This window comes from Accipiter gentilis, chromosome 33 (assembly GCF_929443795.1).
Source record: "Accipiter gentilis chromosome 33, bAccGen1.1, whole genome shotgun sequence".
Taxonomy (NCBI): Eukaryota; Metazoa; Chordata; class Aves; order Accipitriformes; family Accipitridae; genus Astur; species Astur gentilis.
This window is the reverse complement of record NC_064912.1, coordinates 3,585,065-3,606,020: the sequence shown is the minus strand read 5'-3', so window position 1 is coordinate 3,606,020 and position 20,956 is coordinate 3,585,065. Positions and strand designations below refer to the sequence as shown.

At 61.0% G+C, this 20,956-nt stretch overlaps 3 protein-coding genes across 3 annotated transcripts; 1 reads left to right on the top strand and 2 right to left on the bottom strand.

Moving 5' to 3' along the window:
• Positions 1–472: 472 nt before the first annotated feature.
• On the bottom strand, positions 473–2,490 carry PTX4 (pentraxin 4). The gene is made up of 2 exons (XM_049791226.1): positions 2,219–2,490; positions 473–2,073 (listed from the first exon to the last, which is right to left on the bottom strand). Exons 1-2 carry the CDS (start codon positions 2,426–2,428, stop codon positions 817–819), a joined length of 1,467 nt encoding a protein of 488 aa, XP_049647183.1. The 5' UTR covers positions 2,429–2,490; the 3' UTR covers positions 473–816.
• A 1,485-nt stretch (positions 2,491–3,975) lies between these two features.
• ECI1 (enoyl-CoA delta isomerase 1) lies at positions 3,976–11,021 on the top strand. The gene is made up of 7 exons (XM_049791469.1): positions 3,976–4,051; positions 4,487–4,615; positions 5,623–5,750; positions 6,403–6,549; positions 7,885–8,006; positions 8,715–8,893; positions 10,509–11,021. The coding sequence occupies exons 1-7, from the start codon at positions 4,009–4,011 to the stop codon at positions 10,673–10,675; spliced, it is 915 nt and encodes a 304-aa protein (XP_049647426.1). The 5' UTR covers positions 3,976–4,008; the 3' UTR covers positions 10,676–11,021.
• A 264-nt stretch (positions 11,022–11,285) lies between these two features.
• On the bottom strand, positions 11,286–19,966 carry DNASE1 (deoxyribonuclease 1). The gene is given in 16 exon segments (XM_049791670.1): positions 11,286–11,349; positions 12,102–12,198; positions 12,317–12,471; positions 12,716–13,004; positions 13,121–13,204; positions 14,228–14,316; positions 14,690–14,897; positions 15,858–15,922; positions 16,680–16,724; positions 16,995–17,091; positions 17,168–17,325; positions 17,635–17,747; positions 18,592–18,707; positions 18,848–18,931; positions 19,098–19,186; positions 19,820–19,966. Coding segments are annotated over 16 exon segments (1,887 nt in total). The 3' UTR covers positions 11,286–11,298.
• Between the last annotated feature and the right edge of the window lie 990 nt (positions 19,967–20,956).

The window sequence follows — 20,956 nt, the reverse complement described above, 5'->3', positions numbered from 1 at the left end:
GCGTGACAGCGGTGACGGCAGCCCGGGAGGCTGCAGGACCGCTGCAAAGCCCTGCCCCACGCCGGGCCCGGGCACAACCTCCAGCTGTCAACTGCGGCCGGGCAGCAAGGCCCCGCCCGCCCCGGGGAACACGGGGCTGGGGAGCAGCCAGAGCCGGTGCTGCTCCTACTCTCCTGGCAGAGAATTTCGCAGGGCAGCCGTTTGGGAGCGTTTTGTGTGCTTCACGCGAGCCCCCCCAGAGCAGCACAGTTCGGCCCAAAGCTTGGCACCGCCGGAGGAGCCCCTCTGGTGTGGGGCTGGGCACACGGGACAGACGGCACTTGCTCCGGCACCTCTGGCTCACTGACGGTCACGGGCTTTTCCGTGCTACAAATTCCTCCTGGGTCTGACTCAGTGGCAGACAGCGGCAGTGGCAGGGGACGGGCAGGGGTCACCCGTGTGTGACCCAGCCTGGGGCTCCAGCTGCCTGTGCTGAGCAGCTCCTGCCTGGCTGTAAGTGGCAGCGAGTGTTACAGTGAAGAGCAAGACCAGAAATAAATGAGGCTTTTTCTCTGCCCAGAGCATTTTAATAGGAACGATGAGGCGGTACATCCTCTGGGGGCAGGAGCTGATGATCCAGCTTTGGGACAGGCCCCAGGACTGGGTCCCACCTCTGGCTACCCCTTTTCCTTTTCCCCATGCCCAGTGGTCCCGGTCCTGAGGCACCCTCTCTGTCAGGTGTTCCATCACCTCAGGAGGATGCAGCTCATGCCAGCATTGGCACCGTGAGCCAGCTGTGAAAGCTGGCAGCTGGCACCATTCCCACTGCCAAATTCGTCACAGGCAGTACTGGAGGCAGGGACACGCCACCCTCCGCACCCCGCCGTGCAGGGAGGCATCAGCCAGCGTGAGGAGGGGGCTGCAGGGCAGCCCCTGGCTGGTCGCCATGCTGGCCACTTCCCCGGGCAGGAGAGCCCGGCTCCAGAGAGCAAAGCCAGCCAGGTGACCCACAAAAGCTTCTGCGGTGCCAAAGTCCCTGCCAGGGTGCTCCTGCTCCTGGCCCAGCACCAGCAAGCCACCAGCGGGAATTTCATAGCCCTGCCGGAAGCCAGAGCCGGCAGCCAGCAGCTGCCTGTCCACGTAGAAACGGTACTGGCCCTGGCCAGAGGACCAGATGAGGCAAAGGTGGTGCCACTTGCCATCCAGGAGCGGCATCACCGGGATCTCCCGAAACTGCCCGTCCCCGATGACGAAGTGCGCAGAGCCAGGGAGGTCCCCACAATGGCTACGCACACCCAGCTTGCTGCCGCCGTCCTCGGTGGCATAGGAGAGGAGGGCACCGAGGCAGGGGGCTGGGGTGGCCAGCCAGGTGCAAAGTGACAGTGCCTGCAGCCCCTGGCGTGGCCCCGGCCCCAGGACAGCCACGTGCTCAGCAGAAGCGTTGGGGAAGAGCAGGACGGCACCGGTGCGGCAGGCTGGGGATGTGGGTGCCAGGTCAGGGGTCCCGTACCTACCCTCTCCTGGCTGCTGGGGGGCTGGCGGCTGCTCCTGGGGGACCGTGGTCACGGTGGGGAGTGCCAGTGCCACAGCTTGGGGTCCTGGTGCTGCACTGCGAGGGGCCTCTGCATCCTCCCCAGGTGCACTGCTGGCCCCACCATTGGCCGACAGCTGGTGCCCTTCCTCCTGCCGCTGTTGCTGCCACCGCCTTGCCTTTGGGTGCCCAGGCCTGGGGGTGCTGGGGGCCACCCGTCCCTGCGGCTCCCACTCCAGCTGGCTGCCCCAGCTCCGGGCAGCATCCGGCAGGCTGTGTGGCTTGGTGCCAGCCTCTACCGGTGCACCCGGTGGGTGGGTGGGTGGGTGGTGCAGTGGCCTCAGGGCACCCACTGTTCCCTCCAGCCTCTTCAGCCTGCGGTGCAGCCGCCGACTGCTGGTAGCCAGGCGGGCAAGTTCGGTGCCCAGGGTGGCCCGGGCAGCAGCAGCTGCCTCTGCCTGCTCCGCCAGCACCTGGAAGCGTCCATCGATGTTGTAAGAGATGTTGTAGTTCCTGGCGATGCTCTGGAGATGGTTCAGTGTCACCTCCCGGAGCCGGTGAAACTGCAAGGGAGCGGGGCAAGGTGGGGTGAACCTACATCCCCGTGCCAGGCCCCTGCGGCGCTGCCAACCCCAAATTCGGCCCAAAACGCTGAGTGCCCCCCTGGCATGGGCCGGGCTGCACCCCTTCCCCAACCCGGGCACCCACCTGCTCCTCCAGCCGCCACAGCCGCAGGAGCAGGGGGCCGGGCCGGGCCCCGTGCCCCGGCACCTGGGTCAGGGCACCACGCAGGGCAGCAGCAAGGAGCAGGCAGAGGGGCAGCACTGTCCCCGCCATGCCGCTGCCGGACACTTTCTGCCTGCACAGCAGGGCCAGCCCTGGCCCCCGCGGTGCCCTCCCCGGGACAGCCTCCACCATGATGAGATCCACAGCAGCCGCCAGCACCAGGGCTCCCAGCCCTGTGGCCCCGGGCCAGGCGCTCTGCGGAGGCGGTTGGCCCCGGCCCAGGAGCTCCCCGGGGCTCAGGCTGCCCGGGTCAGGGGCCGGGCAGGGGGTGCTGAGCTGTGGGGTGGGGGAAGGTGTGGGGGCACCCCTGGGCACACGGCCCTGGCGGGCCCAGCCATGTGGGGCAGCTCCCGGAGGGCAGCGGGGGTGAGTCTCAGACTAATACGCTCGATGCAAGGCAGGGTGGACAGGCAGGACAGGACAGTGCAGGCAGGGCAGTGCAGGCAGGACAGTGCAGAGCAGGCAGGACAGGACGGGACAGTGCAGGCAGGACAGGACAGGACAGTGCAGGCAGGGCAGGACAGGACGGGACAGTACAGGCAGGACAGGACAGTGCAGGCAGGGCAGGACTGTGCGGGCAGGACAGGACAGGACAGTGCAGGCAGGGCAGTGCAGGCAGGACAGGACACGACAGTGCAGGCAGGGTAGGACAGGACGGGACAGTGCAGGCAGGACAGGATGGGACAGTGCAGGCAGGGCAGTGCAGGCAGGGCAGGACAGGACAGTGCAGGCAGGGCAGGACAGTGTAGGCAGGGCAGTGCAGGCAGGGCAGGACAATGCAGGCAGGGCAGTGCAGGCAGGGCAGGACAGTGCAGGCAGGACAGGACGGGACAGTGCAGGCAGGGCAGGACAGTGTAGGCAGGGCAGTGCAGGCAGGGCAGTGCAGTGCAGGCAGGGCAGGACAGTGCAGGCAGGGCAGTGCAGGCAGGACAGCGCAGGCAGTGCAGGGCAGTGCAGGCAGGGCAGTGCAGGCAGGGCAGGACTGAGCGGGCAGGGCAGTGCAGGCAGTGCAGGACAGTGCAGGCAGAGCAGTGCAGGCAGGGCAGTGCAGGCAGTGCAGGGCAGTGCAGGCAGGGCAGTGCAGGCAGGACAGCGCAGGCAGTGCAGGGCAGTGCAGGCAGGGCAGTGCAGGCAGGGCAGTGCAGGCAGGGCAGGACTGAGCGGGCAGGGCAGTGCAGGCAGTGCAGGGCAGTGCAGGCAGGACAGCGCAGGCAGTGCAGGACAGTGCAGGCAGGGCAGTGCAGGCAGGGCAGTGTAGGCAGGGCAGGACAGTGCAGGCAGGGCAGTGCAGACAGGGCAGGGCAGGACAGTGCAGGCAGGGCAGTGCAGGCAGGGCAGTGCAGTGCAGGCAGGGCAGTGCAGGCAGTGCAGGACAGTGCAGGCAGGGCAGTGCAGGCAGGGCAGTGTAGGCAGGGCAGGACAGTGCAGGCAGGGCAGTGCAGGCAGTGCAGGGCAGTGCAGGCAGGGCAGTGCAGGCAGGGCAGGACTGTGCGGGCAGCGCAGCCAGCCCGGGGCGCGCGGGCCACCACGGGGCGGCAGCACGCGCGCGCAGCAGCGCCGACCGTAGGCGGAGCTTCAGACCCGCGGGCGGGGCAGGGGGCGGGGCTTCCAGCCGGGAGTGCCGCTTGTCGCTGTGGTCCTGTCCCGCCGGGGGGCGGGGCGGTGATGCGCGGCCGAGGCCCCACCCCGTACCCTTGACCCGGCGGCTGAAGATGGCGGCGGTGCCGACCCTCGCCCGTCGGATCGCTCGGTCAGGTGCGCCCGGCCCTGCGGGCGAGGTGAACCCCGCGTCCCTCCGTCTCCCTTCTCTGGGGGTCAGCGTGTCCCCGTGCCCCCCGACGCGCGTAGGAGCGTCCCCGCGGCCCCTCCCTGTGTCCCCCCGCCGTAGTCGGGGTGTCCCCATGTCCTCCCTCCGTGGGTCAGGGTGTTCTCCGTGTCCCCCTGCCGTGGGTCAGGGTGTTCTCCGTGTCCCCCTGCCGTGGGTCAGGGTGTCCCCATGTCCTCCCTCCGTGGGTCAGGGTGTTCTCCGTGTCCTCCCGCCGTGGGTTGGGGTGTCCCCCCACCCTCCTTCAGTGGGTCAGCGTGTTCCCCGTGTCCCCACCCTATCCGCACTGAGCAGTTTTGGGGAGCACCTCCCACGTCCGTGGGGGCTGTGCCCTGCCCGGCCCTAACTGATTCTGTCCCCTCCAGGTTTGCGGCCCCTCTGCCGCTGGCCGTTGGCATGGGGCAGAGCCGCCCGGCAGCCCCCTGGCCTCCCGCTCGCCCCGTGTCGTGCCTTCAGCAACAACAAGATCCTGGTGGAGCTGGATGAGAGCTCAGGTATGGCGGGTGGCACCATTACGGTGTCACCCTCAACCAACCGGGCATTGTGGGGCACAGGCAGGGCCCCTTCCATGCCTGCCCCACAGCACGTGTGGCCTGGGGCCTGGAAAGCCATCAAAGCCCTGGATGTTTCAGCTTCAGCTGCTTAGTGCCCTCAGAGAGAAGCGTTTGGGGATGGGAGTCTCACCGGTCATGGGCGCTTCAGGTGGCTGGGTGCTGCTTGGGTGCCACAGGTAAACCCTAGCTGTCACTGTGGGCAGACCTTGTGCTCTGTCCCCTGCCCATGTGTTGTCTCCTCTGTGGGGTCCCTGCTTTGGGGACCTGGTAGAGTGGCAAATGCTCCTTCAGGGAACAGCTGTTGAGTTTTCTGTGTCCTGGCTGCCAGGAATAGCTGTCACAAGGCCACGTCACCGCACCGAGCAAAGGGTGCCTCTTCTTGAGGTTTCCCAGGGCCTGCCTTTGGCTGCCAGGCCCCTGGCTGAGTCCTCATGCTGCCCCTGGCCGGGGCATGGCTGCAGCACCCAGACTAAGCACTCAGTGAGGACCTTTTGGGGTAGGGTAGTGCTGTTTTGGAGGAGGCAAGGGCTCAGAGCCCTTCCTGCGGTGCTGGCCAGGGTGGCAGGTTCAGAAAGGTGTGTGATCCCCTGGGCATGGGATGTTTGCTATGACAGAAGCTGGAGACTCAACCTTATCCAGTGAGCCCAGAGAGAAGGGAGCTGCTGGGCACCGTGACCCCAAAAGTGCCTGGTCTTTGGGACACACGTCACGCCACGGCACGCATTCTCGTTCATGCTCCAGATTTACCGCTGGCTGAGTGAGCCTGGCTTGCGGGCAGATCTGGGCAAAGGCAGGGCCCTGCTCTTGGCCCCACCACTCTGGTGGCTTTTTGAAGAGCCAGGAGTGGAAAGACACGATTTGGGTGAGCAGGGAGGCAGGTGAAGCTCCCTTGGGCGCATGCTGCCGTGATGGGGAGTTCTGATGTCTCTGTGTTTACCATGGCACAGGCGTCGCCATGATGAAGTTCAAGAGCCCTCCAGTCAACAGCCTCAGCCTGGACTTCCTCACTGAGTTTTGCATAAGCCTGGAGAAGCTGGAGAATGACCGGGCCTGCCGGGGCGTGATCTTTACATCTGTATGTGTTGGCCTGAGCTTGGGGTGCGAGCTGCGGGGCAATTTGGCAGGCACGGGTGCTGTTCCCTTGCTTGTGTTTGGTCTCTTGGCTCCCTGATCACTGGCATGGGAGGGCCGGGAGGCAGCTTTTATCAGCTCTGGAAGGAGGGGAGGGGGTTCCTGGAAGGGCTGTGCTCTTTCTTCCATGCCCTTTTCTAGCAGAAGAATAACTGCTGAGTATTGTCGTTTGTCATTAAAATCAAACTGCTTATCTGCAAACCTGACACATCCCTTGAGATCTCTTGAACTGCCTGGAGGGAGCTGCTAGGAAATGCCACTGTTTATTTTCAGACGTGGTGTGGTTACAAGGTGGTTCCTAGGAATGGTACAGGACAGGTTTTGTGCAGCGTGGCTGATGTACCCACACAGGGACCCTGATGATGAGAAATTGTGCTGCAAGCAGAGGGTCCCAGCCCTGTGGGCCATGGTGATGGGATGATCCAGGCCATGGAAGCACTGGGGAGATTGTTTCAGAACCCTAGAAGACTCTGGTTTATGTCGTATTTAATTAGCACTTTCCCTTTTCTCAAGCTGCCAGGCCGAGTGCGTTAGAGGGCTAAAGGGTCATCCCTGAGCAGTGACTCAAAGTGACATTTGTGTTTTCCCAATTCTAGGCTGTCCCCAAAATCTTCTCATCTGGCCTGGACATCACTGAGATGTGTGGGAAGAGCATGGAGCACTATGCCGAGTTCTGGAGAGCCGTGCAGGAGATTTGGCTCCGGCTGTATGGCTCCAACATGGTGACAGTCGCAGCAGTCAATGTATGTCCTTTAGATGTGCCTTCCTAGTCACCCTGCATGGTCTGTCACTTGCTGTGGCTTGTTTGCACTGTGTGAGCAGGGACAGCCAAAAAATCAGGCTTGTCAGTGCTGAAACAAATACAGGCATGTATTTGTTGGGATGTCTGGGCAAAGTACCTGTCTGTTGGTTCAGCCCATTGGGGTGTGTGGGTATAGAAGCATGGGATGTTGCAGGCTCCATGTAAGCTGTAGGTGCTGCTGGGGTACAGCAGCATTTCAGCTGCCATGGAGAGCTTGCACAGCACTCATGTCCTGCCAATGGGGGCTGAGGTGCCCTTGGCAGTGTTTTGTGTGACAAGAGCCATACCCTGCTCCAAGAACTCGGCTGGGAGTCTGTCCTCCAGGCTGAAGGACCAGGAAGAGGGCTGTAGGCCAGTGGTAAAGCCCAGAGGGGGGTCAATGGCAAACAAGTACTGGAGAAGCCAAGCAGTTGGCGTAGGAGTCCAAAGGATGCCTGTCACATGCCCACCAGCTGCTTTGTCACTGATGAGACTCATAGGAGTCACCCAGGTTCACTTGCTTGGCCGTTGAACTGCTTTGCTAGAGGGGAGGAGATGGGAGGCAGCCCTGCAGTGCCGCAAGTGCTTGTCCTCTGTCCTGTGGGCAGCGATGCTTTGTGCAGTGCAGTTTGTCATAAGCTCTTTTTTCAGCTGGTTTTACTCCTCCAGCCGTGGTTCTTGGCTAGCAGGGAAGTGCTGTCTGAATCTCAGTGTCCGTAGATGGGTTGTTGCCTGCTCGGTGTCTTGTTTTCATTTTTCAGTGCAGTGCTGCTTTGGCAGCTCACGGTTCTGTGTCTGTCCATAGACTGTCTTTGAAGGCAGCTGGGTCTCTGAGCAGCTTCCCGCAGGCATCCTGTGCAGGGCTAAGCCAGCACTGAGTTGTGGCAAAGGTGGTTGCAAGGGGAAGTTTTATAGACAGAAGGTGTTACAAAGCCCCTGGACGGAACTCTTTCTGTGGCATTTAGGGTTACAAACTCAAGTAGACTTAAAAACTCATGTAGGCTTACAAGATAATGTTGTACCAAATCTGCGCTGCAGGGTTTGCAACCTGAGTAACACGGATTAGTTAACTAGATTTCCAGGCTGGAAAATGCAAGAAACAAAGAACATTGCAAAATGAAAGGATAATCCCTGGTAAACCTATCAGAAATCTTCTTTAGGGCTGTTTTGAAATCAGGTAATCAGAGACTTGGGGGACATCTGCCTTGTCACCCTGCTCTGGAGGAAACAGCAAGGCTGGGGGCGCAGGGACGTTTGTAACCATGACCTAGACTCACTCCTTCCTTCTCTTTGCCAGGGGTCCAGCCCGGCGGGAGGCTGTCTTGTTGCCTTGTCGTGTGACTACAGGATCATGGTGGAGAACCCCAAATTCAGCATTGGCCTGAACGAAGCCCAGCTGGGCATTGTGGCTCCCTTCTGGTAGGCCAATGCCTCCCACATCTAGTGTCATGTGTAGGCCTCTAAAAGGAAATAATCTTCAAGGAATTTATTAATCAGTTTAACTGGCTTCTGAGCTACAGTTTTATGTGTCGGTGATCAGGTAGTTGCAGCTGCAGGAGGCAGCACCTCGTTTCTTTGTCCTATCCTGCAGGTGTCTGAAAAGCTTTCAGGCGGCAGAACGTCCTCACATCCTTCACCAACGAGGACCTTAGCTCTGACTCTGCAGTCAGCTCCGAAACTAGTGCTGGTAGATGTCCGTGGTCAGGCTCAGTCTGGGAATATGCTTTTCTCTGGATACACGCTGTGTACCTGCAAAATCCCATAGCCGTGGAGATCTCTGAAAGCGTAGGGACACTAATATACTAAGGCACAGGTCCTTAGTTGCCCTAAGAACATGTAAATGTACCGTTGGAAAGGAGTTTTCCCATCACAGCAAGTGGGCACAGCTGCGATCTGTGCACTGAAGGTAAATAGAGCAGCTCTTGTGGAGAGAAGGGAGAACTCTGTTGGGATAGTACTGAAAATGGCTCTGCTTGCCTTTGTGCAGTCTGGCTCAGCTTGTAGCTACTGTTTAGAGACCCATGCCTGTGGAGTGGGGCCAAGTGTGCTCTTAGCTTTGTTGCCTGGGTGTAGCTGCTGCAGGGTGTTTCTTTCCCTGACTGTGGCTTTTCCTCCCATCTCTTCTAGGTTTAAGGACACATTTGTGAATGTTGTGGGACACCGAATTGCTGAACGCTCCCTTCAGCTGGGCTCCCTCTACCCTGCACCTGAGGCCCTCAAGTTTGGCCTTGTGGATGAGCTGGTGCCAGAGGAGAAGCTCCAGGAGAAGGCTATGGCTGTTATGGCACAGTGGCTGGCCCTTCCTGGTAAGGGTGGCACCTCTGACAGAGGAAGAGGGGATTTGATCTGGGTGGGAAGGACAGGTACCGGGGCTGGTACCTGGGACCTGTGTAACAGTTTCCTTTTAAAGGGAAGGTGTGGATGGCTGGGAGGTAGGAAAGCTCAGCACAGCAGTCCAGGCAGCCTTGGGCTAACAGAGATGGGCTTGCCAGTGCCCCCACGTGGGAGGACACAGTGCCGGGTGTGCAGGGCATGTGGCTGCAGCTCAGCTCACCCTGCCAGCCCTGCTGAGTCAATCCGGAGGTGTCTGAGCTGTGGATACAAACTGAATCTCTGTCTGTCAGTGGAGGTGTTACCCCGGGAAAGCTGCCATGGAGTTAAGGGAACAGGCTGGGTGAGAGTGCCTGGGTGGCAGCCAGTCTGCCTTTGTGGTCTGGATCAACTCTCGGCACTCTGCTGAGCTGGGGATAGGGACAGGGGCGTGAGGACAGACAGCAAGTGCAGACATCACATGTGTGTTTGGGCTGTTCTGTGACTGGCAGCACGTGGTTCCTGGGCTGGGAGAGGGATCTCCACTGTCCTGGGCTAGGTCTGAGCTATCCCATCCTGTGCCACCTCCTAAGCACTGCAAGGAGGTGCAACTACGTATCACCCTTCAGCTGTTCTTTCTGTAGAAACCTGAACGAAACTGCGCAGAAATGGACGGGTCACAGGACTGTCACTTTGAGTCCCAGCCTTGGAAGAGGGTCACTAAACAGCTCTCTCCTCTGCTGTCCTGGTGTTAGAGTGATGACTCAGCCCCTAAGAGTGGGGAGCACGTCTCTCTCACAGGAGGAGCTGTACTCTCTCCTGACTTCCAGGAGGCACCATGCAGATCCTTTCCCAGAGCCCTAAATCAGATCCAGGAGGAGTCTGTCCAGCCAAGGGTGTCTGTAGCACACCGGTGCTGGAGTGATTCGGGGTTGCCAGTGCATGGGGGGTTGGTCATAATTTCATCACCAAAGATGAAGCACACCGAGAGTGCATATGCAACATCTGTGCAAGGGATGTGCTGCTGCATCACTGCACGTGGCTCTGTGTGTGTGTGAGCAGATGTGTGCTCGAGGCATCGGTCAGCTCCAGCAGCCAGGACTGCTCCAGCAGCATCCATGTGTTTGTGTGGAATGGCACAGGCCCAGAGCCTGTTGGGATGAGCTCGAGGGGACTGTGCTGCTGGCTTTTGTACGCTGTGTTTGGCATGAGCAGACTGTCTTGCCAAAAATCAAAGGGGTTGGGTTGGGGGAGCTTAGAGCCAGAGCAGTTTCAAATAGTGGAGAATTTTGTTTGGTTACCACTGTCCTCAGCCCGGTGGTGTGTTTTGGGGTGGGGGCTGGACTCCAAAGGGCGCAAAGAGAAGGAGGTGCACAACTTCTTGTCATCTGTCCCGGTAGGTTGGTCATTTCCCAACTGAGCGGTACAGATCATGATTTATTGTATGAGAATTTATCCAGTTCAGCTTCAGCTGGTGGGTTTTTCTTACATCTTTAAGAGCCCTTTGGTGTGCGGTACCTCCCCATTTGGAGGCACCTGCACATGGTGGCACTGGCTGAGAGCTGGTCAGGGGTGAGGACCATGCCCGTTCCCCATCCTCACTCTCCACAGACCATGCCCGTCAGCTTACCAAGTCCATGATGAGGAAGGTGGTGTTGGACCGCCTGGTAGCTCACCGGGAGGAAGACATTCAGAACTTCATCAGCTTCATCTCAAAAGAGTCCATCCAAAAGTCACTTCGCATGTACATGGAGATGCTGAAGAAGAGGAAGAGCTAAGGAGCCAGCCGCCCGGGGCCCGGTCCCAGGAGCTCGAGTGACCCTGCTGCAGTAGCTGTAGACTTTCACAGTGAAGCTGTCTGCAGTGTCAGCAGTTGGTGATATGCTGCCCGCTCCCATGGCCGCCCCAACCTCCACTTCCCCTTAGTCCTCGTAGAGTGCCTGACACCACCACTGCCTTTCCTGAGAGTGGGGAGAGCTGCCTGCTCAGCTCCCTGAGGAATGGACAGGGAGAGGGTCTTGACACTGCTGTGGCTTGAGCCCGCCAGTCCTTGGATATCCTCCTTCTTGTCCAACAGCTAATTGTGAAATGAGATTTGTCAATAAAGTCTTCAATGAGGTAGGAGATGGATGCTTCATTCCCCAGCCTGTCTGTGGTCACTGCTTCCTGCCTGGTGGCCTGTTCCTGGGCTCTGGTCTGTGGTGGGCTGGGAGAGCTCTGCCATGAGCCACATGGGCTGGGGGGTCTGGGCACGGCCACTGGCCAGCTGCGACCCTCCTCCAGACTGGGGCCCGGAGCAGCTGACGCAGAGGGCTTGTGGATGGGGCTGCGGGGAGCGCCTTCACGGGGGTTGGTGGTGTGGAGCTGGAGCTGGATCATGGTCTGTGGCCGCAGGAGGAGCTCAAGCCATCAGCTTCACCTCGACTGGGTAGTGGTCGCTGACTGCCAGGGCCTGGAGGAGGGCAAGAGGTGGGGAGGTGTAACGCAGGGGTTCAGCAAGCTCCTCGCTGTGCTGGTAGGGCTGGCAGGGCAGCTGTGATTGCCCTGCCAGAACCTTCTGCCTGCTGGAGGGGGATGTGATGTCCCCAACACCGAGACACTCAACACACAAGGCTCCAATTTTGACAACTCTCATGGAGAGATGCCCAGATGTGGCCTGGGGTGGGTGCTGGCAGGGGGAGCCTGCCCTCTGGGACCCCTGTGTCTCGCTTGGGAGCTGTGTGCCAGCTATGGGTGGTTGAAGATTGTCTTGGATTGCCCCACACCCCTGGAGTCCTGCCTGCGCCTGCCCATGAAAGGCCATGAAAATCCCCGTGCATCTCATCTCTTCCCCATGGGGACAGGCAATGACCCCAAATCCCCTCTCCTGTTTCCACCCATGTGAACCTCGTCACCCCGAGCTCCCCGTTAGCTGGCTGCAGGCTGTTGTGTCCCGTGAGGGGTGAATGGCTTAGGCAGGGGCTGTGCTGGCATCCCAGCAGGCAGGCACTGGGCAGGGGCACAGGTGCTGCAGCCAGAGCCAGCTCGGGCTGCTGCTAGAGCTGCTGCAACTCTATTTTTGAGCTGATACTTAAATGTGGCAGCTGTGTGGCTGCACCAGGCTGCCTAATCCTGAACAGATGTCAGCAGCCCCACAGCTGGTGCTGCCCTGGGCAGCTCAGCTTTGGTGCCTATTTGAGCCCTGGGTTTGCAAGCCCAGCTCACCTCCTCCTGCTCCAGCTGGAAAGCGCGCTGGAAATTGTAGATGGCGGCTGAATTTGGCACGATGCTTCTCTTCAGCTTTGCGCCGCACACCACGATCCTGCCAGGGAGATGTGGGCAGTGGGTCCCACTCCTGCCCCCACGCTCAGCTGCTGGTGGTATGGGATGGGCAGGGGGGGTGCCGGGGACAGGGATGGCGGTGCCGTGGTGGTGCTCACCTGTCATAGGCACAGTCTGACTTCCCCACGGTGGTGTCAGTGCCATCGGGGAGCAGCCACTTGAAGATGTCGCTGGTGCGCAGGCGGATGGCCGACCAGTCGCTCGGCTGGACGTAGGCGCAGTCGGCGTTGAAGTCCCCCAGGAACATGATGTTCTGCGATGGGAAGATGGGGGGGACTTGTGGCGGCTGGGGAATGGGGCTGCCCCTGACACCAGCCCTCCTGTGGGAGTCAGCCCTGGGTGCCAGGGCATCCCCTGTGGCAGGGGACAGGGCAGGAGCAGGGTCCCCATCCCACCACCCTTGCACCAGCTGTGCTCGGGGACCCCAGTGTTGGTTGAACAGTCCCCAGGCCTCAGTGCCCACCCTCGGTGCCACCCCTGGTGCCGGTGGCACTCACGTCAGTCCCCCACTTGCTGATGATGGCCAGGTAGACGTCGTAGAGCGCGTCAATCTCAGCAACGGCATCGTGTGGAGCCGAGTGCAGTGGCACCAGCACAAACTCTTCCACCTCTGCCAGGGGAGAGGGACGTCAGCCTCGCAGCCACCCCATGCCACCACCTTGGGGCCACTCATCCCCCTCCTTACTGGTGTGAGGTGCTGAGACCCTCAAGATGAACGGCTCCCGGCTGAAGACATCCTGGGGGTCCTCATATTGGTAGGTGTCCACCACGGACACAACGTCTGTCCTGTGGGACGAAAGGGATGGTGACCCTGGGGTTTGGCACAGCCCCTGTGTCCCCTCCACGGTGTTGGTGGCCCTGCAGTGCTGCAGGACAGGTGGCAGCACTCCGAGCCCCGTTACCTGTAGATGAAGAGGTACATTTCCTTGTAGTTGTCCCGTCCCAGGGGGCCGCTGATCTCGTAGTCGTATGGGGATGCGGACATGCTGCAGAGACACAAAGGCAAGACGGTGACATGGCTGGTACCGTCCTGGGGTGGCCTCAGCATGGCCAGGGGCTGGGCGGCCATGGGGTTGGCACTAGCTTGTCCTGCTCTGCTGTCCCCATGGGCCACTGTGCCCCAGCTACGGGGTGAGACGGGCAGTAGTGGCTCCGAGCCACCCTGCTGTCCCTACCACAGTGGGGTGGCTCCTCGGGCATGGCCAGCTGCTGGCAGGACATGGGGCGGCTCCTGCCACGCCTTTCTCTGCAGGGACGCTCCCCAACTTCATTTGCAGCAAAGCTAAATTAGGTTAATGAGCAGCCTGGGGCCCCGCAGACCCTGGCGTCACCCTCCCTGCCCTGGCTGCTTTGTGGCCATGCTGGAGGGGACACCAAAGGGGTGAGGACATGGACTGGGTGTACCTGCTCAGGAGTACTCACTGCCTTTCAACAAGGCAATGGCAGCCTCCACCCAGCCCCAGCCTGTGCCCTTGTCCAAAATGGGGTCAGCACCCAGCTGGTGAAGGGGCTGCCGCCCTGCAGTGGCCAGTTTTAGCCCACCCCAGCAGCTCCTTTTCCTTCTGGGGTGCCTGAGCCGCTCGCTTCAGAGCATCATCTGCTGCTGGGTCCATCCTGGGGTTCCCCTGTCACTCATGGGGTCTTGGGGTACAGGGGGCTGCCTGCCCCTGCCCCCTTCATTCCCCATCTCACCTCTGCCCTGTCCTGTTGGATTTTGGAGACAGAGCTTGCCAGTGCTGTTTCCATCCTGTGTGCTCTGGTGGGATTGTAGGTTTCAGAGGGGTTTTGTGCCACTTGTATCCCTCTCCCCCTCCCTGGATTATTCCTGGTGGCTTTTTCAGTGCCTGCTTAAAGCTTCAGCCCCAGCACTTTCCTCCTATTCCCCTTTCCAAAAACAAACCCTCTGCCGATGGACTGATTTTTTGCCTTTTGCTGCTCAGGCAGCTTGGCTTTCCTTCCTAATACTGACGTCTCAGCGCAGGCGCTCTCAGCCCCAGCCCCGCTTGTACCTGTTGAGCTGCTCCATGAGGTCAGTGACAGCGCTGAGGTCGGAGTCGCGCACCTCCTGCACCAACACCACATCGTAGCGGGACAGGATCTGCGAGGCCAACAGGGATGGTGATGGTGAGTGGGTGCCTGCCACCAGCTCAGGCCACTGTCTTCCACCCTTTTCCCGGACGGTCACCCTGACACGGTGCTGGGTGCAGCACCATGGGGACTCACATGTCCCTTGGTGCTGGGGCAGATGTCCCCACAGAGGGCTCAGAGGGACTGCACGGTGTGCCTGGTGCCCCACCTTGGTCCCCACCAAGCCTTCATCCACTCAGGACATACCCAGCACTGGGATGCCATCCCATCCCCATCCCCATCCCCATCCCCATCCCCATCCCCATGTGTCCCTGGCACAGGAGCCACATTCTGGGTCTGCCCTACCACACAGCCCATCCCTGCATGGCACCGGCTGCACTCACGCTGACGATGATGCCTGCCACTCCCTCGTTGGACATCTTGGTGTCACCGAACGCCTGGATGTTGAAGGCACCGATGCGCAAGGTGGCAGTGGCCGGGCACGGGAGAGCCACAGTCAGCAGGAAAAGTGCCAGTGCCACGGTCGCCATCCTGCCAGGAGGGATGCTGAGCCGCAGGGATGCAGTGATGGCAGCCGAACTTGGAAAACTGCTTTGGATTTGGGGACAGAGCAAAAAAACCCATGTAGGTCCTTCTTAAGTCCTGGTGTGCAACAGTGTGCCATGGTGGGCACTGCCCAGAGCAGCCTGCGGAGCTGGCACGGGCTGTCTGCTGGCTTGCCAGTCCCAGGGGAATCTAAATCCCGTCCTGCCATGGTGAATCCGCCCGGTAGTGCCTCTTCCAGCCCCTGGGATTGCCCAGCTCCACTCCCCGCCAGGATGTCTCCATCGCCCACCAGCCCCAGCCACCGCCACCGGCACCCCGGGCTACTCCGTGTCCTTAAACTTGATTGCAGTCCTCGCTGTTGGGGTAAGGGAGTGACTCCTCATCCCAGCTCGTCCCAGCTCATCCCAGTCCCTTGTGGTTCACGGCTGAAGGTGCTGAGCCCAGATCCGTCCTTACCTTGCCGAGTGTGCAGCACTTCTGCCCTCCCGGCAGCAGGACGGGTGGCTTTATTCCCGATGGAAGTGCCAGCAAAGCAGGATGAGTCGGACACCCCGTGGGGGTTTTGGCACGGCTTTGGGCTCCTTCCTACATTGTGAAACCAAAAACCCACGGGGCGGCAGGGTGGGGCCAGCATAGCTGCTCCCGTGCTGACGCGGTGAAGTGCGGCCCGGGAGGCACGGCGGCGGCGGTGCTGGGGCATCCCAGCAGGGCTGGGTGGGTGCCTGGGACTCGAGGTGCTGCGGCTGGGGTGGCCCCCCGGGTCGCAGCACGGGGCACGGCGGCCAGGCAGGTGGCGAAGGGCGATGGCCTTAACGTGGGTGATTCAGACGGTGTAATTAGAGGGGAGGGAAGGGAATGGTGGGGTGTCTGGGTCAGGCAGGTTGAGCACCACCAGCTGTGGCAAGAGGGGGCAGCTGGAAACCCCTGCAGCAGCCCCAGCAGTCACCCAGAACAGCCCCACTTGTGCCCCAAAGCAGCCCCAGTTGTCACCTAAAGCAGCCCCACTGGTGACCCAAATCAGCCCCACTGATGACCTGAAGCACCCCCAGCAGAGCTGGCATCTCCCGCGCCTGCACATGGCGTCACCCCAGCCGGGGGAGTGGGCGGCTTTGCCGGGGTGCCGGCAGCGGGGCGGGCAGGGAGGCAATGGCTGCTCATGCTGGGGCTTGCCAGGCTTGCGTGTGCACCGCCAGGTTTTGGATCCTCACACCCAGTCACGGGATGAGTCCGGTGTCCCTCAGCACCATGGTGGCACCGAAACCCCCCCAGGAGGCACCGAATCCCCCAGGAGCTGACTCACGTCCCCTGTCTCCCCCCACCCTCACCGTCAGCGCCCTGTCAGCTGCCCTGCAGCCAGGCGGGCGCCAGCAGGTTGTGGCTCTGCAAGCTGGTGGAAGAGCATCCTACAACCCAGCAAGGGGGGCCAAATCCTGCCTGGACCCTCCCAGGCCCTGCCCAGTGTCCCTGCTTTTGCTGCCAGCAGAGGGGAGCAGTGGTTGCCACCCCTTGGGTCCGGGTGTCTCGATGGTGGGAGGGGAACCCCAGCCCTGGTGGGGCTGCCCCTGGCAGGGGGATGGGGGGGCTCAGGTGTGGGGGTGGTGGGGTGGGAGCTGAAGGGACCTCCCTCCGGAGCTGCAAGGGCTGGAACAGGCTCATTTTTTAATGGAAGCAGAGAGCATCCCATTCCCCCAAGACCCCAAAGAGCGGCTCCTTGCAGAGATGATGGGCAGCTTGGCTGGTACTGGTGGTGCGTGGGCTCCCATGAGGGATGCAGGTGCGTGCTGGGGCATCCTGGTAGCTGCCGGCACGGGGATGGGCTCAGCGGGCTTTCAGGGTCACCTCCACTGGGAAATGGTCGCTGACGGCCAAAGCCTGGGTGCAGGGGGGAAAGCAGAGAGGCAGCTGAGCTCATCTGGACCCACCACGACTCTTGTGGCTGGCTGGGATCCAAATGCTCCACTCCAACCCCAAAATTTAGAGCGTATCCCAAATTGCTCAGGCTGGAGGGTAGCATCGGTGCAGGGGTTGGGGCCGGGCCACCCTTGGGCACACCCTGGGGAACAGAGAGCCCACCCACACTCCCAGATGTGGTGGGTTGGATCCCAGTGCCAGTGGGCTCACGTGCCCTGGCCCCTCACTCACATCCTTGTTCTGGAGGTGGAAAGTCTTCTGGAAATTGTTGATGGTGGCAGAGCCAGGCTGGATGTCCTGGCGCAGCGCGGTTCCACAGGCGATGATGCTGCCGGGGCATCGCAGGGGTGTTAGCACCCGCCAGCCCCCCCACACCAGCCCCCACACCCCACCACGGCACCCACCGGTCATAGGCACAGTTGCTGGTGTTGGTGACAGTGGTGTCAGCACTGTCGGGGATGAGCCACTCGCAGGCGTCCAAGGAGCGCAAGCGGATGGATGGCCACTGGGCGCTGGTCACGTAGGAGCAGTCGGCATTGAAGTCACCCAGGAGGAGGATGTTCTGTGGGGCAGTGCACTGTGTCGCTGCCCACAGACCTTATGGGGCACCAAGGGCTCCCTAAAATCTTAAGGGGCAGCAAGAAACCCCTCCTGGGGCTCCCCAGCACAGTGGGACAAGCCCCAGTAATGGCAGCAGAGCCACCCAGCAAATCCCTGCCCGGACATTGCCAGGGTGGCACCCAATCCGATGGGTATGAGAGGTCTCCCATGGGACACATCCATCCCAGGACAGCCGCCAGGATGTGCGGTGGCCGTACCCTAGCCCACCCAGCTGCCCCGGAGAGGAGCCAAGCTACCCGCCGCCGCTTACGTTAGTTGCCCACTTGTTGACGACATCGGTGTAGACATCGTAGAGCGCGTCGATCTCGTCCGCCGCGCTGCTGGGTTTGGCATGCAGGGGCACCATCACGAACTCCTCCACCTCTGCCAGACAGGTGGCTGTCAGCCCCTGGCTTGGGTGCAGCACCCAGGAAGGGAGAGGGAACCCCAGGGGACACCCCTGGGCCAAGCCCCAGCTATGAGCCAGGAAAGACAGGCTGAAGGGAAAGAGTGTGTTGGCTTTTTGTGGTCTGCCTGTCCTCCAGGCTGGAATTTCCAGTGGGGAGCTGCATCCCTCCATGCGTGGTTTGGGGTTTGCTGCTTGTTTCCTATCAGTTTTTCCAAGCTGCCATGGTTTTGGGAAGGAGACAGGGGTGGGAGAGCAACAGGAGAGTGTGTGTGCCTTGGGGAGCTTCTCGGGAGGTGGAGGTGATGGCATGAGGTAGGGATGGCACAAGGTGGGAGATGGGAGGTGATGAGACATGGCAGGTGATGGGAGATGGCACATGATGGGGGATAGCACGTGATGGGAGATGGTACATGATGGGGGATGGCATGTGATGGGAGATGAGATGGAACTGGAGGAAGCAGATGGTGGGTAGCAGGTGAGGGGATGTGGGACACAGTGGGAAACAGCTGGAGACATGATATGCCATGCAACTGGAGAGAGCACGATGGGAGATGACAGGCAATGAGAGATGGGAGATGGTGGGAAATGGCACATGATGGGAAACAGCAGGCAGTGCTGTCCATGCTGGACAGGTACCCAGGACCCCTGGGCACCCAGGGGTGGGAGAAGGCCCCACAGCAGTGAAGGACCCCAGTGGAGTCCCTGAGCTGGGCTCCAGGGTGCAACCCCCCCGCCTGGCAGGCACGGCTCTAGGCTCAACCCCATGCAGGGGGTAACCAGTGCCAGATCCAGGCAGCCCCCAATGCTGTCTCTGCTCACGTGTGGTGGGTGAGGAGAACTTCACAATGAAGGGCTCCCTGCTGAAGGTATCAGTCCCACAGGGCTCGCAGCCGTCGTCGTAGTAGTAGCTTCCCAGCACGGAGACCATATCCGACCTGAGGGAGGAGAGCAGGGCAGCCCCCAGCACCACTCCTGCTGCAGCCAGGGCCTCCAAAGGTACCCACCACCCTTTGGGAGCTGCAGGGGGGGACAGCAGGTGACACAAGGGATGCCGGGCTCTGGCGTCATCCCTTACCTGAAGATGAAGACATACTGCTCCTTGTAGCTGGTCCGACCCAAGGGCATGCTGTCCAAAAAGCTGTATGGGTGTGGGGATGCACTGGGAGCGAGATGCGGAGAGGGTGAGAAGAGGCTGCTGGTGTCCCCCAGCACCCATCAGGCTCTCTCTGGCAAGGCAGAGGTGCCCCAGCACAGCAAGACACCAGCTGGGATCTGTCCTGGCATCCCATGTGCAGACACCCCCTGCCCTGTGCCATCGGGGTCACCTGTTGAGCTGGTCCATGAGCTTCTTCACAGCACTCAGGTCGGTGTCCCGGACCTCCTGCACCACAGTGATGTCATACCCCGACAGGATCTGGGGGGACAAGCTCAGAGCTGCTCACCCCTGGCTGGGAGCTGCTCGTGGAGGCACCCATGGGTGCCTGGGCTGGGCTGTGAAAGCTCCCAGGCTGGAAACAGGGGCAGGTAGCAGGGACCCAAGAGCCCAGAGAGGGAGCTCCTCTGCTGATGCCAGTGTTCTCTGTCTTGAAAGAACCCTGAGGTGACACAGTGCCCTCTAACACCCATCTGCCTACCACCCACCATCCCAGCAGCTCCTCGCTTGCGGGCTGCTCTACGTGAGGAACCTGGGCAGCACCGAGCATCACCCATTCTTGGCTGAGGACTGGGAAGAGTGGAGATGGCCCGAGGTTGGAGATGGAGATGGGGGGAAGAGCAGATGTGTGGACGGATGGAGGCAGGGATGAATGGATGGAGGTGTGGGTGGATGGAATCATGGATGGATGAACAGACAGATGGATGGGTGGACGGATGGGGGCATAGGGGGATGAATGGGGGTGTGTGGACAGGTGGATTGATGGGTGGGTGGATGCACAGATGGACACATGGATGGACAGATGCCTGAAGAAAACTAGTGTCTGACTGCCCCAAGCTGGCTGCATCCCAGAGACCAGAGTGGCCAGGACTGCTTCTCTTCCCCAGCACTCACAGAGACGATGATATCTGCGATAGTCTGGTTGGACATCTTGCTGTCCCCAAACACCCTGATGTTGAAGGCGCTGATCTTCAGCGTGGCAGCCACGTGTAGCAGGAGAGCTGCAACAAGCAGCGACAGCACCAGCTTCGAGGCCACCATCCTGCAGGCAGTGGGGCAGGGATGGGCTCAGCCCCCCTGGCTCGGAGGGGAATTTGGCACAGACAAGGAGGGTGACTAGGATATTATTCCCACTGGCTGAACTGGTTTTCCTAGGAGGCATCCGTTTTCCAGCAAACTACCAAGACCCAGGGATGGTGCACTACCATCCAGCCGTCCAGCTCCTGCCTCATGCAGGGCCTCATCCTGCCTGTTCCTCCTGGAGGGAGGGAGGCCAGACCACCTGTGAGGCTGGAGCGGATAATTCATTGGCAAAGGATCAAATGCCACTTCATGGTAATGCAGAACAGTCGCTTCCTCATTCACTGCACTCAGCCCAGACACCTCCCCTGGCCCAGGGCGGGCAGCAGCAGCTGGGGACACCCGAGGTCCTTGGCTTGCGCCTCTTCCATCCCTTCTCGGGTCTGTGCCAGAGACCCAAAGGACCCTACAGCTGCCGTGCTGGGACAGAGCAAGGGATGGATCCCCCCCCAACACCCCTTCCCACCTCCTTCCCTGCCTGGAGCATCCTAACCTGGCATATCCTGCCCCCCCTCTCCCCCAGCACTGCCCCTGCCCCATCCTCACCCACGCTGGAGTCTCCCGGGACCCCCGTCAAGGCAGCGCAGCAGCTCATGGGGAAAGGCATTTGGGAAGTATTTCCCATGGCGCTCAGCTCCCTGGGGTTATATTTCACCAGCGGATGGGATCTGAGCCCTGCCCAAGCCCAGGCACCCTGAGCACCTGGCACTGGTGGGAGCCCTGATAAGACGGGCTGAGAGGACTGGCAAACACCCCGGCTTTTGGCACACGCGAAGCCTGGCCCGAGGAACCGCTTGCTGCCCCCCAGGCCTGCTTTTTCTTCTGGGGCAGCTGCTCTAGTTAAATCCTCGCCTTTATCCGCTTGCACCCTTGCTACGACGGCAAACGCTACCATGCATAATGCTGCAGTCTCTCCAGTTGGTAACACAGCGATTCGGTAATGCCACCATT